Source organism: Coturnix japonica, chromosome 1, assembly GCF_001577835.2.
Source record: "Coturnix japonica isolate 7356 chromosome 1, Coturnix japonica 2.1, whole genome shotgun sequence".
In the NCBI taxonomy this organism is placed as follows: domain Eukaryota; kingdom Metazoa; phylum Chordata; class Aves; order Galliformes; family Phasianidae; genus Coturnix; species Coturnix japonica.
The window spans coordinates 118779692-118796559 of record NC_029516.1 but is presented as its reverse complement, the minus strand read 5'-3'; the positions used below and the strand labels follow the sequence as shown (position 1 = coordinate 118796559).

Here is a 16868-nt window from a genome sequence, read left to right as displayed (position 1 = left end):
ATACCGCTATCTAACCTTGCAACACATTACCTGCACTGTCATCCCAGCAGATGGACTACCAAGATGCAGAAGGCTGGCAGAATAAGCAGAGGTTGCCCAGGGAGGTTGTGGATGCCCCATCCTTGGAGGTGTTCAAGGCCAGGTTGGACGGGGCCCTGGGCAACCTGATCTAGTAAATGTGTATGTTTGGTGGCCCTGCCAGGCAGGGGGGTTGGAACTCCATGATCCTTGAGGTCCCTTCCAACCCGGATCATTCTGTGATTCTGTGAGAGGTGTCTGCATGGGGAATCCTCTCACCCAGCTGAGAGAGTGCAAAAGGTTTCCACACCTGAGCTGGGCTGCGCAGTTCCCCTTCCTAGATGACAAAGATAAAGAAGAGCTTTGAAGGCAGCACACCCCTGCCCTGCTGGAGCAGCAAGCTCATATGCTGGCACCACAGTGCCTATGCCTGCCCACCTTCACTGAGCTCACAGCCTGAACTTAGTTCTGAGTCAGCCACCTGCTTATAACTCTTCACAGAAGGCACTGCCAGCCCTGTGAGTCCCTCAGCATATCTGCTCTATCTCTAATTAATTCTAATTCCAAAACATAGTTTAGCTCCATGTTGACGTGTCACATCTGATCAGGGTAACATGTTTACAGGCTGATAGCTCTTAGATTGCTTTTGTGTCTTCCTTTCAAGGGGCACTTCCCACTCTCTTATTATCAATTCTGTCTTTGGGGAAGAGGCCACTCACTGTGTAAGTCTTAAAAGATCCCAAGCAGATTACAACATGACACATGATAGACACTGTGACTTAACTGGCTGAGTAGCTCCTGTGGGACATGGAACTGTTCTGCCAAGAAACACAACATGAAGGGAACAAGCTCTGACCTGGAACAACCGATGGTAAACAAGGCAAAGACAGCCTGAAAACCTGTGCTGAAGGAAGCGTGGCAGGGAGCTTATAATGAACGTGTGACAGTGTATGAGACAGCCCAACAGCCCCCCAAGGGTAAATGCTCTGGGGTCTGACAGGTTGACGCAATGCAGCCACATGCCTATACACCAACAGTGCTTGTGACACATGAAGTCTGCTCAGGCACAGTCTCAAAAGCAGTGCAGCTCCCTGCTTTTGATACTGGAGCTATCTATCTTTAGACAAGGCTCAGGCACTTAGCTATGTCTGATCACCAAGGGCTTGACAGAACCAACAGCAAAGATGTGAACAAAACTTTCCTCCCAACCTTCCTGTTAGCAAGCAGGATTGACTCCTGCAGCCAAAGCAGCCCCTCCAGTGCAGAGCCCCAACACAACAGATCCTTCCACATTAAGCTCTGTGCCAGGCACCACCTCTTTGCCACCCAATATTTCCAAACGCAAATGGAACTACCAGATGTTGAACAGCCAGATACAAGGCCAAAACCAGCCAAATGCCAGATACTGCAAGTGAAGCGTCGAGTTAGTATTAAACGCCAGACTGAGACGTCACTTTACAATATGGATGGTCATTTATTTATTGTTTTATCATGACACATAAAAATGCTATGGCTGCAATATCAAAATATGGTGTCACTTATAAAATACCAGTATTATGAATGCGGTGGTAGCATACTGTTAACATTTACAGAGACGTGTGTCATAATTCCACAGTCCTGCCAAATGTTTTGCTCCTATGACAAAACCCCCTGGCAAGCAGACAACAGATAGGATGCAGAGTCCTATCTGTTATCATGGTTTTGCATCTTTGATTACTGAATGGTCTATAACGATATCAATGATTGGTGCTGGATCTCATCCTTTTGGGTATGTCAGAAAGGTCCTTTGCTTTTACAGTATGTGTCAGAATAAAAGAGAAGCATCTGAAAAATAAAGAGACGGCATTTCCTTATAAAATGAGATGAAAAAATAAAAAACCATATAAATGGAACATTCAAGTGTTTCTCTTTATATTTAAAGCTCTTATTTCAATATACTGTATTTAAAACATTCTTAAATAATCACTCTGTACCTTTGATTTTCTGTTTCTTTTTTTCTTTTTCTTTTTTTTTTTTTTTTGGAAACAAATAGAGCAATCTCACTATAAATGTGTGCAAATAGAAAATATATAAATATACTTGAGGCCCACGTCATAAAAAGGTGGACTCGGAATTGTCACTTTTCCAATGGTCAGCTGGGGTCCCTTTCATTTTGTCCTGGAAGATATTTGAGCTCTGTTCTTTAAAGTCTTTGAAGCCCTCCTGCAAGGAAGAGCCAAGCACACACATACCGTCTTGTGTTTCATTTTGTAAACTACTTGATGACACCTGTAAAACAGTTCCAAAGCGACTGAACAGTGGAGTTGATGTGATCCACTTCAACAAACTGAAGTCTGTTTGGTCGACTGCCGAGCTCCATGGGAAAGTTGCTCCCATGGGAGACAACTCTGTCTCTGAAGAGCTGTGATTAACTTCATGAAATCCCACAGACCTTTCCTGGCTATGTGCTGATGAGGGGAGACTGCTTTCCTCATAATACAGAGCACGCTGGGGAGAGGCAGACACAACCTGATCTGTTGCACATTCTGCCTTTGTGCGCTCTTGGAAGAATGACTCATCTGTTGGAGATGCTGGCAAAGGCGTGTTTTGGTTGTAAGGCTTAAAACTGTCACTGGCATTTGAGACAAGGTTTGGCGAGAAGCTGTTTGCAAAGGATTGTTTCTGATGTATTGGTCCTTTTTTGACATTCAACTTGGTCAGAAGCTGGGTGCGAATCTCTGGAGATAGTTTACTCAACTGGCGTCCAAGCTGAAGCTGCGTTGGAAATAGCGTTCCCTGAAGGGTTCTGTACAGAAATCTGCAAGAAGAGAATATGCATATGAAAGGAACTGAAAGAGAGGGGGTACTCAAGTCATCTTCAAGAGTATATATAAAAAAATGTAAAACACAGGAAAATAAGAGATTTATGTGCCCTTCTTATGTTTGACACAAGAGAGATTACTGGTGAAAAGTTCTGACTGCTGTGCTAACTTGTGGATTAATAACAAGAGGTGTAATAAAAATGTGTTTTTAGCCAGTGATCTACTCTGTGATGGCATATGGTCTTTCATCTTTCCCAGTGTGGACTCAAAGGCAAAGGGTCGATCAGTTGGTAGGAAAGGCTTCTTACATCCATAAGGAGGCAAGTAAGTCCACAACATGGGTGCAGTCTGCTCTAGTACCAGATCTGGAGGTTGGCGGCCCTGCTTGTAGCAGGGGGTTGGAGCTTTATGATCCTTGGGGTCCCTTCCAACCTCAACCATTCTATGACATACTATCAGAATTTCTGTATTGTGCATGAGGACAGGTTAAATCTGGAAGCATCATGGAAGCACCTCACAGGATAGAAAATCCCTGCATGGCCAGGAGCTTCAATCTACACCAGTCTACAGGAGCCAACTGTTCACAATTATTCCCTTCCTGTGGTGCAGAGGTAGGAGCTTCTGTCTCTTCCTGTGGTCAGGAGCACAGAAAAGGTTCAACAGCCTGACTTGATATAACGACCCATTAAAAAATGTTTTCATGGCTGATAAGACACAGAGAGGATGTATTTCTTGCCCTCGTAATCGTATGCATGAAGTGCTTTCACATATGAGAAAAGATACAATACCTGGGCAGCAATGCAGCTACTGGTGATATAATGCAAGTGAAGTAGAACATCGGGTCTCCCATCAGTCTTTCCATAGTCCAGTAGGGATTGGAAGGAGGATGGCATACGGGGCAGGAAGCATTGTAAACCAGAGCCACGAAGAAAAATAAAAGGATACTGAAGATGCAAGATGACCAATGGAGGAAAGTCTAGAACAACAAAAGCAACAACAAAAGAGCAATGATTCTTTCTGTTGTGAGAAAATGATTCTGAGTTAACTGTTGTTAATTTCTTAAGCCAAATCCATGGACGGTAATGAATGTAGAGCCTTGCATTTTCAAAGATTCGTATTAGATACAGAGCACTACAATGCTGTGCACAAGTCACAGTTCAAAACCTTTTTCATGTTTGCTTAAAACCCTTGATAAAAATAGAATGCGCCGAGTGAGCGAAATGAACATCTTGTGTTTTGGTAAAATTATACTAAGGAAGAAATGCCAGAGACCATTTTTGTAGATACTGTGGGTACCTTACCCAAGTTTTGGTTTCAATAGCCAAATGTAATATGATGGTGAAAAGCGCTGTTGTGGTGATGGGAGTTCCCCAGGAGAAAATATCCACCTCTGAATCATAGTAAGTCTGTAAAGAAGGAGACAGAATTTAGCCCCAGCTGTTACCAGTTCTCCTCAACATGCCTAAATGTCTTAAACCAAACACTTACAAAATAAGGGATGAAGAAGCAAACGAGGCTTTGATACATAGCATCAATCATGTTCATCCAAAACATGTGTGGTTGATACTCCTGTGGAACAAAAAAGAAAAGAAGGAAATCAGAGATGCTATTTGCTGGGCTAGGTATTCTTGAATGAACATTCCAATGGACCCTTTGGCTTGTGCCACTGTCTCCAACACGTTGGTGATCAGCTGGGTACCACTGGCGATGAATTATGGAGTTTATCTGCAAGTCACTCCATTCTAGGAGGAGAATCTTCTCCTTCATTTTTGTCATTTATGAAGGTGCCCAAATTTATGCACTGCAGTTACACCAGTTATTTCAGGAGGTCTCTGAAGTGAAGGCATGTGAGTAAATGGGTTTTAAATCATGTGCAGCATGTGCACCCAAACACGGAATATATATTTGCAAGAGAGAAAGAGGAAAATGCATAGATGCACTGTCACAACAATGACCTTCATTGAAAATTCATGTAGGAATGTATGCTGTGTTACAAAAACACATACAAAACATATTTATCTGTATAATTTATCTGTGTACAGATACAAAATTGCTTGCTAAAAACAATACTTAATCTACCACTTTGCAGTAGTATGAATGATCATAAATAACATTGAGGCATTAGGAAAAATAACTTATAAATGGAAAAATACGTATTTATTTATTTGAGGATGCAGACTCTGTCTCTAGCCACCAGGCCCATCTCAGATTTTCCTCCCTTGGAAGAATATCACAGCAGCCTAAAAGCAAAAACTGAAAGATGCTTAGAAAGAATGTTGGTGTCCTTCTGCCTACTGTAGTAACATGTGAAAAAGGCCTGGAATAGGTTGCTCAGTGCAACTGTGGAATTTCCATTCTTGGAAATACTCAAGATTGGACTAGATAAAGCTCTGAGCAACCTCACGGAGCATTGAAGTTAGGCTAGTGTGGAGGAGGGGGCTAGACAAGATGATTTCCAGTTATCTTCTTTACTAGGAGAGTGGTGAGGTGCTGGAACAGGCTGCCCAGGGAGGTTGTGGATGCCCCATCCCTGGAGGTGCTCAAGGCCAGGTTGGATGGGGCTATGGGCAGCCTGATCTAGTATACATGGAAGTTTGGTGGCCCTGCAAGGCAGGGGGGTTTGAGCTTCATGATTCTTGAGGTCCCTTCCAACCTGGGCCATTCTGTGATCTTTCCAACCTCAATTATTCCAAATTTCCACAGGAGGTACCTTTCTGAATGCGATCCTACTTGAAGCAGGACTTTTGGCAAGTTTTTAGATGTCTTTTTAAGGTATTCGGAGAAAACATTCAGCGGATTTCAAACAAACTTAGAATAGTCTCTGTGCTTACTGATGGGAAATAATTGCACTGTGCGCTGGAGGTTTCTCTCCCCAGTTTGCCAGCTGAAGGCAGGCAGACACAACTACCCAACAAGCTTATGCTGTGATTCAGTTTCAATGAAATGTAAAAAATGGGAAACAGGTGCTGGGTGAAAAAGCGAATTTGCACTAAGGCACTAAAAATAAGTCGCACTAATTTGTTTTCCTCTTTCCAACAGTGTCTAGCAGTGTGTCAACAAGGACACTGAGAGGCGAAATGGTCACTGCCTCCCTCAGAGAGCAGCGTCAATACTTTTAAGAAAGGCTTTTTCCTTGAAAGCAACAACTGGATGTGGATAGTTTTGCCAAGCAGATTTTCCCACCCTGTAGCTGTAATTGTTGGAAATGGTTTGGTTTCAATCTCTCCTGCAATTCCTACTGTCTTCTTTGTGCAATTTAAGTAGACAGGGACAAGGTGTTTTCAAGAAAGCTTTCCGAATCTGTTGTCTGCTGCTGATGACTTCCCTCAGAGCCTATCAACCTCTGCGCTTGCTCCTAAAGCCATCTTTGTCTTTTGTCTGCTCCTAAAGGGCTGTGGCTTGAATCTGTGACTAGGTACGCTGAGATACGACACAAAATTCACTCCAGCAGCTATTTGTGAGTCCAGATCATGAGGGAGGTGTTCAGCTCAGGCTGATTTGAAGTGCCCATCTTCCCATCTGATATGTATTTCAAAACATAGCTGGTCTTCTTTGTTGTTGATGATGTTTTAGATGTACTTTTGACACCTAAATACTTTGACTCATATGAGCATTAGCAAGCAACAGTAACAATGACTTTCCAGATCTTTTTATTAGTCATGTGCCCGCTGGGAGCCAGGCTGCTTTCCAGTTGAAATTGAAGTCATCTAGGAAAAAAAAATAATTACAAAAAGCAGAAGCTTTTACCTCCATATTCTGTCCACTTTTATAAAGCTGAGGTACAGACAGTAACACTTCAGCTGGCACGTCCTTATCCAGCACACCAGTAATCAGTTGTGGAAGAGAGGAGAAAAGCAAATTAAAGAAGATGAGATACCACTGGTCAACCATCGATGAGCCAGAGAACCCACAGTAGAACTGGTACCAGAAAAGAAGGGCCACGAACATCTGAAAGAGAATCAGCAACGCTGTAAATATGAGAGGAGAGACTGCATCATCATCCCATTCTGAAATCATTCCAGTTCTGCAAGGCCCTACCCATTTACCCTAAACGTGTGAGTTTTCCGGTGAAACCTAGACCTGAACTCACTGTTCCTCATGCCCGTGACATTAAACTAAGCTGCATTTTGACAAATCTGGAAGTCTTTGTGCTTATGAGTGCTGGCTGGCTTCACACAAAATCAACTTTCAGTTCAAGTGAAACTCAGAAATGCAATTTAGTTAACCATAAAAAGCTCTCCCAACTGCAGCTGACCTCTAGGTATTTGAGTACTGATCCCACAGCACCTACTTTGCTGTCATAAGAATAAGCATTTCCATAATAACACCTTCTTCAGGTTTAGAAGGCTCAGCTAGCCTTCAAAGGGTAAATGCAGAGCTCTTCCAAGACCGACGTGAGACTTCCAGAAGCAAGACAGATGAAACAAAAGGGTCTAACAAAGTGGTTTTATCTGTTCTGATCTTTGTGCTTTGAAATTCAGCAAATGAGCAGCACAATGAAGACTCCTCTGTCTTCTTTACTCTTCGTTTGAAAGAAGAAACTGATTGCACAGACACCAATGGGACTGTTCTTGTAGTTTGCTTCTACCTACTTCTACAATCTCTGCAACACAAAAAATCCTAAGGATTTTAGGGCTCAAGAGAGGTGCTGATCTCACTTGCTAGGGGAGGTTTGAAGTCTAGAAACAGGCGCAGGGCTTGGTCCTCCTAAAATTCCAATTTTAATTACTCTTTGTAAAGTGATTAACACTACAGAGAAGGCAACCTTGGCCTCCACTGTCCCTCAGGGGTTCTCCTCATTTTAACCATGAAGGAGGGAAATGACATGACCTCTCCCTTCATTTCCTCTTCTTTTTATATTCTGTTCTCCAAAGCTTTCAACTCGCTGGAGTACGTTAACCCTTCTTCATCTTCAGGTAGTTAGAGAAAAATTATTTATTCTATCTGAAATTCAGATGTGGAAGAAAAATAGCCACAGTTTGCTCAGGCGCTGAAAACCACTGTAAAGAGAATAATAAGTATGTCTGCAGAGGGAAACTGACTCAAAACAGGAGGCTAAATCCTGCTATACATATAGATGGGTATACAGAGAGATATACAGTACATATGTGTTCAGGCAATATGTGCATACTACACTGTAGTAGTTTGTATATCAGTAACAGCATGTCTCACAATCTTTATAAGTTAAGCAGTAGTGTATTCTTAAGATCTCCTCTAGAAGTGCTTCATATATTTCAGGAAAAATGCCTTCCTCTGTTAACTGGGTTAACAGAGGTTGTGATCAGCTGGCTGGAACATGGCAATTTCATTCATAACTGAACAGACTTTAAAATTTATTTCCTTTCCACATCCAAAAGACAACGAAACTTCCTGAGTCTTTTCACAAAATGGAACTGCAATAAGTACATGGATTTACAGACTCTTCTCTTGCTCACTTGAAATGAACATAATCCAGCTCATCCTGCACCTAAGAAATTATCCTCTCCAGAGCCTTGCTAAAATGCCCATCCTGGAAACAGTTTGGCTTTGACAAAAATGGGGAGTTTGATGAAAATACACTCAGATGAGAGTTTTCATACTACTTCCAGTATAGATGTCAGCAGTGCTGTTAAAGAAAGCTGTACAAATAAGTGGCACTTCAGTAACCAGTGAATTAATTTCTCCCCCCTCAAATTTTATTTCAGATTAAGCAACTGTTTGATTTAAAACACAGCATCTCCTCATCTGTGTACATTACCCACCTGAAAAACAGTCAAAACAAATTAAATTTAATGAGTTTTTGATGTAAAAATGGAGTTAGATTTTTGATGAGAAAGGTTTCTTTCTTTCTTTTTTTTTCCTCCCACATGAGTCTCTTAGGAATTTGGCCCCAGGTGGAAGACCTCAATGAATACAATGCATATCAAAAAGTGTCTGACGCTCTCTAGCAGAGGTAAGGCATTAAGGAGAGCAAGCAGTGCATGCTTGCACAGTAGAAGTTTGTTTATATAGAGTCCCTTTGTATCATGCTTGGTTATTTCCAGTCATGCTATGTTTCAGTTTACATTTTATTTGTATTTTTATTCTCTCTTCCAAGCCAAACATCTTTTTGGATAAGTCGTCCGAGTTTCCAAATGGCTTTTGCAGCAACTTGGAATTTAAGCTTTGAGTTAGGTTCTACGGGAAAATGGAAAGTTTCACAATACACGCAAATGGGAAAAATAACACTTGAGTGAGGAGAAACCTTGCAGAACATTTGCAGTGTAGCTATCTTGCTCTCTGCTGAGAATCATCCAGACTTTTCTCCTAGCAGAAAGATCAGGTGCTCCTATCTTTCATTTTTGAATAATCTTCCCTTCAGGGCAGGCACAGTGTCAGACATATTCATGTCTGTATGCTGGATATCCCACTACAGTTTAGAGACAGCAGAAACAAGAACTGCTCAGAAAGCTCTGATGGCTGCCAAGGCAGAGCCAACACAAAGGGATATTCTTCAGTTATATGTTAACCCTGAGGCAGCAGCTTTTGAAAATATCTTACTAAAAACGGCATAAGAAATAATGCTTGTAATAGTGGGGAGCTGCACTAAAGGAAATGGAAGATTTTACAAGGGCTGAACAAAAATGTAGATATATAAACAACATCTCTGGCTGCTGATTGCTGGAATGTCTTACATGTATTACTTCTTTTTTTATAATATTTATTTATTTATTTTTTAATTTTTTTCTAATTTTAATATGAGATTGCTCTGAAATACACTTCCTGGAAGTGGGAGGTTTGATGTTGTCAAGCCAAAGGGTGTCTTGGAAACGTTCAGTGCTGGGGTTGGAGTACAGATGTTCAGCATCATCCAGGATCAAGCTGTAGTACTCACACATTTGAAAACCAGCATATATGTCACTGTTGTGTTTCAACAGGTGGATCTCCACTGACTGCAACATGATTTAAATCCACTTGCTATTCCAGGCTCAGGCAGCAATTCAGACTTTCCAAGCCCCTTCTGGGTTTTTGGATTTTTTTTTGCATGTAGTTTCTGATCAGACCACAGGCAGCATTTTATCATGCTCACGTTAGCACCAAGCTGGTTTATTAATACTTCAGTTCTCCTATATATTCCAAGACTATTTAAAATGTTGAGCATATAATGGTCTTTTCCTGAGAAGATAACTATCTTCAGCTTGAGATCAGACAGAGATTATCCAGACCGAGAGGAATTTACATAAAAAATTACCACGGATTGAAAAATTGAGACTGGATGGAATTTGGAAAGCAACTTTTACGAAACAGAGAGCTGCATTTCTTCTTAGTAACATTTGGATAGTGAGGTCGAAATCCATTCTCCCACTCACGGTTCACACATTATCCTCTGGAGTAAGCAGAGGTCTGAGAGCTCTGGCTCTCTTCTTTTTCCCACTTCTTTATATCCCTGGCTCCTAGGGTGATTTGTAGGTGTTGAAAGCGAGGAGATCTATGTGCCAGCCAGCCACTCCCACACAGCTGATGGAATTCTTGCTTGTCTCGTTAGGCAGTTTCCAATCAATCACCTCTGTACTCTGAGATCAATGCAAAGGCGCAAAGGCACTTTGTTAGAGCCAGGCAGTCGAGCTGCTATGGCTCAGTGCCCAGGACTGGACTAACTCTTGTTTCATACACCAGGGAGGAAACACAGACCCTTAGTTTGTTCTTCACCATGGTGTGCTTCCTTTCTAATGAATTCTTTCAGTTAGCTGGGATCAATGAAAAATCTTTCAGATCTTGGCATCTGAGACATACGGAGATCTCGAATTATCCCAAGTCGCCAGGGAAATTGTACAATGATTCATAAGCAATTACAAGATGGAGTCAGGAAGAGACAACACACCCAACTGCTACTTCGGACCAATGCCGGATGACCTTGGCATTAAAGACTCTCGTGTCTAGCCAGCTAAATTCTGTGAAACTGCTCTATAAATGAAACTTTTCTTAAGTAGTGCTTGTTATTTCTGTTACCTAATTTGCACATTCAGCAGCACACTGTAGCTGTTATGGAGTGAGTCCTGTATTTTTGCAAATGGCAGCCAGCTGTCTTTCAACTCTGCAAGTTTTTTTGCAGCTTATTTATAAGCTGTTTGAAGGCTGACCTAATGCTCACTTAGCACAGAATAAACCCTGGAAACATATGTTGCTACAAAGCTGCCAAGTTAAACACTTACTGCATTTTTGTAGAAGAAATACAGCACCATGTTGGCAAGTCGGGAATAACACCAGTGACCATGAACAAGCAAGAGCTTCTCCAAATGGCGGAACCTTGGGATTGCAAAGTCGCTTGCCATCACCGCCTGTAATGAGAGAAAAGTTGAAAACATTATTGTAAGGTGTCACTTTCAACCCCAACAGTGAATCTAGTCATCTTCTCAGCTTATAAAGTCACTGGAAGTTGTAGTGATGAGGAATCAAATTCATTATAGTGCATGGGAAATGCTGCCTTGGAATTCACGTAAGAAAACCCAGTGGCTTTGCAGAACATGCCAAAAGACCTGGTCCTTGCCCAGCAGAGATGATGGTCTACACTCCAGGTTGTGACAAGCAGATGGAAAGAAAGAGGTGGGAGAATGGCTGGCAAGTAGTTCCATGAGCCTGAGTGCTCAGGGTAATACATGTGTGAGCATCTTGGCAGCTGTAATGTCTTTTTCTGTAAAACCAAAGGGTTACTTCCAGGGCAAAATGAACTGCCAGTGAATGAGACAGAAAAGCACAATCAAGAGCTTGCATCGCAATTACTGGACTTTAAAAGACAAAACAATAAAAACACTGGTTTCAAAGAACATTTGCAATCCTGGCTTACAAAGTTTACTCAGCAACCCTGAGACATCCGTATTTTGAGGAATTTTTTAAATCGTGTGCTAAAACTATGAATAATCACGTTAGATGAGACTCCCCTGGGGTTGTGCAGACTGCCAAATCAAATTGACAACATGAGTCAAGTGGATGCACTTTCTCTCTACTTCTGAATGACTAAAATTCAAGGCACTGTGCATCCAGATGACACCATCCTATAAGTGATGGTTATCACAGACATTTCATGATCTTCCATATCCTGGGATCACATTAAGGTTTAATGTAATACTACCTTACATTTCATGTTATTTTTAATTCTGATATCAGCTATCTTTTCAGAGTTCAGCAAAAGCACGACGAAAGGTGAAAGTCTCCATAGGACCAAGTCTTCCCCATACTCTCTAGGGTATTTTGGCCATGTTTTCGAATGAGACATCTTTCCTTTTAATTCTTCCCTCTTCCTTTTCTTGGCAAACCATCAGAAGGAATCATTTTTCCCAAATAAATGCGCTTTTAGAAGCTATTCAAATAAACTCCGAAACAGTGTGGAATGCAATGTAATTTAAGCCACAGATTTATATAAGCACTGGGACATTTTTTAAACGCGGACCCATCCATCCTAGCATTTCTCAGGTACTGAGATACAGTTGTCACACCCTTACCGCACACATCAGTCAGGTTTGTCCTGCAGATATGTTGCTCTTCATGATTTGAGAACAGAGCTATGCCACATCTGCTTCCCCATCCTCTGCCCAATCTCAGCCTGTCCCAGTATTCAAGCAAAATGGTTAGCTTCTTTGCAGCTCTGTTTCTAGGATATAACTTCACAACACGCTGTGAGAAATGCTTTATTTTTTTGAATTCCATTCTGATTAGAATGAGGAACATGGGAAGACAGTGTTATCCAATTGCATCTGCATGTTTATTTCTCTGCAAAATATAGCCTTGATTTTCACTTTTTAATTTTTTCTTCCATCTTTTTCAAAGGAAAAAATGATTCATGCTCCACACACTTCCATAGAATTTGGAAAGAAATCAGAGTATGTTGCTGTTTCAGACATCCAAATCCTCCGAGCCTTTTGAGTATCTGCATGCGCAAGATTCTGACAGCTGTTTATAGTAAAAAGGCCTCCGAGGTTCTTTGGACCTTGGAGCAAAGGAAGGGACCTACTAATAATTTCCACTCTACTGACCTTTCATTTAGAACAACACAGTTTAATGGGTTAATGAGCAAATAACTTTCAGACTTAAATATACCACAAAGAAAAAAAAAAAGGGAAACAGGGGCATTTGAGGACTTCTTATTGTCAGCGCTCAGCTGAAAGTAGCATGATGGCGAGAGGAGTTTAAACATGCACACCATGTTTGTCTGCATTAGGAAAAAAATGGATCTGAATTAATACAAAGATTCTAAGAGCTGATAAGCTGATAAGACTCAAAGAACCTGGGCAGACCCTTTTTGAATTGGTGGGCTTTGAGGAAACTCCACATTCTCCTATTGGTTTCCTGAACTGCCTGCCAAGTGAAGGTGCAAAAGCTATGCAAAGCTCTTGGGGCTTTGTTATGTAGCAATGAGTATACTTGGTATTAGCTTAGTTCAAGGCTTCCTATTCTCCTGCCCTCTCCATCCACCACAGTCAGATTAAGAGCACCTACAGCTAAGATGCCAAATGCACAATAAGTATCAGAATATTTTTGCGGTAGCTTCTTCTTGTCTAAGTTACAGCTGCTGCCAACTCTGGAGAAGCATTTTTTAAGAAATCTGAAGCCTGAAATCTCTCTTTTTGAATAGCACTGATGGACATCCACTTGCACTGGAGATGACTTCGACTAAACTTCATGGCTAAAAGATACCACTACACTATGCAAACAAACTGCTTCAGCTGGATGGGATTGTGCAGCTATTCCACAGGGCGAGTATAACCAAACAGTGCAAGCGACCATCATGGCAGAATAAGGTGATTCTTATTTCATGTCTAACTAATACATTGCTGATCTTAATTTCCGCATTGAAACCAATATTTATTAAATGATTTCTTAAATTACATTGCTTTGAGGGATCTGTTAAATTGAACTTTCTGAGAAGTTAACGTGCAAGCTGAGCACAGATCTGAGAACAAATACAAGCTCAAACTGAAGTTGAAAGCATCCCTATGAAGCACAACTGGCCCTCAGCATGACTAGCTTCTTTATTTGTGCTGGCTATCCAAAGGCAGCTTTGTCAAGCTAGCATATGGAAAGGGCCTATTTCAATCTTTGTACATGTTTTTCAGCAAATGTGCCACATTACCTGCATGCCTTCTTGGCCCGAGATTCCCACGCCAACATCAGCTACTTGGATCATACTGACATCATTGGCACCATCACCTGAAGATGAGAAGATACAGTTTTGTTTCTCACAAGTAGACCAGGAAACAGCAAAGCAAATGAAAACTAGTTATTAGTATGTGTTGGCTGAGTACAGGAAGGGAGATGTGGGATTAAAATAAAAAAGCCAGCTTTGGAACCTAAGGTTCAAAGCCTGGCAAAGCTGCTGAGACATTCTTTTCAGTAAAACCTAAAATATCAGCCCTGAACTGAACAAATATGAAAACGCTCCAAGAATGAGCTTCTTAGAGCTCCTGCTTCCTCATAACAGTAAGGTATGATTAAGAATGAAACATGCAGTGAAGATGCCCATCTAGCAAAAAACATAACAATACTAAAAGTGTGGATGAATTCTTGACATGGGTTGCCTAGTCTGACATCATTAACATAGCACTGCAGGCAGATTTATCTGCATGGGTTACAGAATCACCATGTCTTGCTCTTTTTCTAATCACGCTACAAGATGACAAAAGTGATGCCTCTGTTTCTGTAAAAGGGAAGATGGAACAACTCATTTTTTAAACCAGAGCAAGAGCTTGAATTCAACGCACAGGTTCATGTTGCTTAGAAAGACTGAAAACACAAGCTACTCATTCTTCACTATTGTTTTTAATATTTCTGGATAATTCATGTTAACCTGTTAGATGTTTTTGACAATACGTGGAAATGATGATGCCCACGGTCAGTCAGACAAAGACATAAAATAAGCATGAGAAAGGACTACATGTGATAAATGCAAGGGCATGAGGATTCCACAGCACACATTTGGTTCTGTGGATGTCACAGGTGTCTGGCAGTTATGTACTTAGGATTTCTCACAGGTAGGCTCAACCCACTTGTTTATGTGATGAGTAACTAAGATAGGTGGATGAAATATAAGGTGTTTTGTGATTATATATGTTACAATTGTATCTTCTAGTGCAACCTGAGCCTAAACTCGATAGGGAAAGAAAAGCTGGTTGATTTTTCTTACGTAAAAATCATGAAAACGGGAAAGAAGCTGCCAGATTTAAACTAGGATGCATGACAAAATCTGCCCTTTGCCAATTGACTGTGAAGAAGTGTAACAACGGGCACGAGGCCAGTCATAAATTCATTCTCTATATGCATGGCCAATTCATGCCCTATGCTGTACTGCTTACTTGTGATGAAAAATGCAGACCCTTGAGCTTAATCATGGCTAAGTGAAACAACAATGAGCATGCTTTCGTTCTGTGTAATACACTTGATTGCAAAATGGTGCTCTGCACAATATCAGCTAACTCAATTCTTCACAGCAGTGTTTGGACATGCCAAAACCTCAAAGCGTACTGAGCTATCACCAGCAGCTAACTTCTGTAGGATGAAATCCTAGATGCTATTCCAAGAGTTCTGTACTAGCTTTGAATAAATTAAAGTTGTGTTAAAGTTGTCTGAAACCTTTTCAGACACATCTAGAAGGTATGTGAATTGTATGGCAGCTGGAAGGATTCCACTGCAAGTCAAAAAGTCAAGATTCTCAGTGAGCATCAAAGCGGGCTAGTTTAAAATGAGATATTTACCTATTGCCAAGGTCATTGCTTTGAGTTTGTCTCTGACTAGCTTCACTACCATGCTCTTTTGGAGTGGAGTAGAGCGACAACACAGAACTGAACGGCACCGCTTGGCTAGGGCAAGAAATTTATCTTCTAATGTAGGTTCCAAGGCATAAGCTAGAGTCCTTCCATCAATCACCAGGCCCAAGCTGGAAAGCACAGGGGAAGAGGGTGGATAGAGAGGGGTGAACCCAACAGTCATGTTTCCAGTAGCTTCGTCTATTGTGTTGTTTGAAAATTTAGACTCTACGCATTGCAGACACTGCTCCAGCAAGACAGCACATGTCTCCTGAAAAAAATTCAAAATAAATATGTTTGAGAGAAAAGAACATGTATTCAAAAATGTGTATGTATTTCTCTGAATATTTAGGCATAATGAATATGGAGAATGTGTTATATTTGATGCACCATAGAAATTTTGATTTCTAATATTCTCTATCCACCCTAAAGACTTTTTTTTTAATGGAAGACATGACAACAACAAAGACATGAAAGACTTAAAATCTAATTCCTCTTTAACATGCAGTATTGTATACTAAACTAATTTCTTTTAGCTCCTTCTCAGAATAACAGTGTTAGAGAATGATATAATGATCAGTATCAGTACCAAGTTAAGCATGGTGATCAGCACCATGTATACGCCTACAACACTTCTCAAGTAGTTATGCATTATTAAAGGGCAATTACAGGTTATTGAAGCTGAATTCCCTGTCCTAGGCATACTCAACTAAAAGACATTACTGAGAATATATGAACTGTTAAAATAAAATGCTACTGGTTGTACAGCAAAGAATGACAAAAACCAAAAGATCACTGAAAGGCAGTTTACCAGTTCAGTTGATACACTCAAGGAGGGAAAATGCTGTTATCTTTTCTTCCTTTTCAAAAAGATCTGGAGCTGGATGCTGCTGACCTACCTCTCCTCTGCTGATCTGAAGTCCAATTTTATCACCCCAATAAAGGACTACAGCACTACCGGTCTGGTTCCTTGCATGTTAAACCATATCAGTAAACACTCTGTGACTGTCTGCTTGCGACAAGTTGAGCACAGGAAAGATCAGCAATTCAGAAGAATTAGAAAAGGTCTGTTAGGAAGCAAGTCATTATTGTAGATGTGGTTTTCTGGCTTTTGAGTGCTAGCACTGAAATTTAAGTATTGCTTCTATTTCCAGAGAAAAAGCCATCTGAGAAAACATGAATGAGTTCTCTAGATACTACATTTCAGTGTGAAGCACACATTTTCAATTCAATTGTTTTCCTCCTAAGCAAATGTTCAATAACAGGTTTTTAGTGCCAATGTGCAAAATGAGGG

At 40.9% G+C, this 16868-nt stretch overlaps 1 protein-coding gene across 1 annotated transcript in view; it reads right to left on the bottom strand.

Moving 5' to 3' along the window:
• Window positions 1-1468: 1468 nt before the first annotated feature.
• Window positions 1469-16868, bottom strand: part of ATP10A (ATPase phospholipid transporting 10A (putative)) — a 106247-nt gene continuing 90847 nt past the window's right edge. Inside the window, exons 14-21 of the mRNA XM_015851029.2 lie at window positions 15524-15845; window positions 13906-13982; window positions 10991-11116; window positions 6567-6767; window positions 4308-4388; window positions 4121-4225; window positions 3608-3795; window positions 1469-2815 (exon numbers count right to left, since the gene is read on the bottom strand). Coding sequence (XP_015706515.1) covers window positions 2110-2815; window positions 3608-3795; window positions 4121-4225; window positions 4308-4388; window positions 6567-6767; window positions 10991-11116; window positions 13906-13982; window positions 15524-15845 — 1806 coding nt within the window. The 3' untranslated portion in view covers window positions 1469-2109. The remainder of the gene's footprint in view (window positions 2816-3607; window positions 3796-4120; window positions 4226-4307; window positions 4389-6566; window positions 6768-10990; window positions 11117-13905; window positions 13983-15523; window positions 15846-16868) is intronic.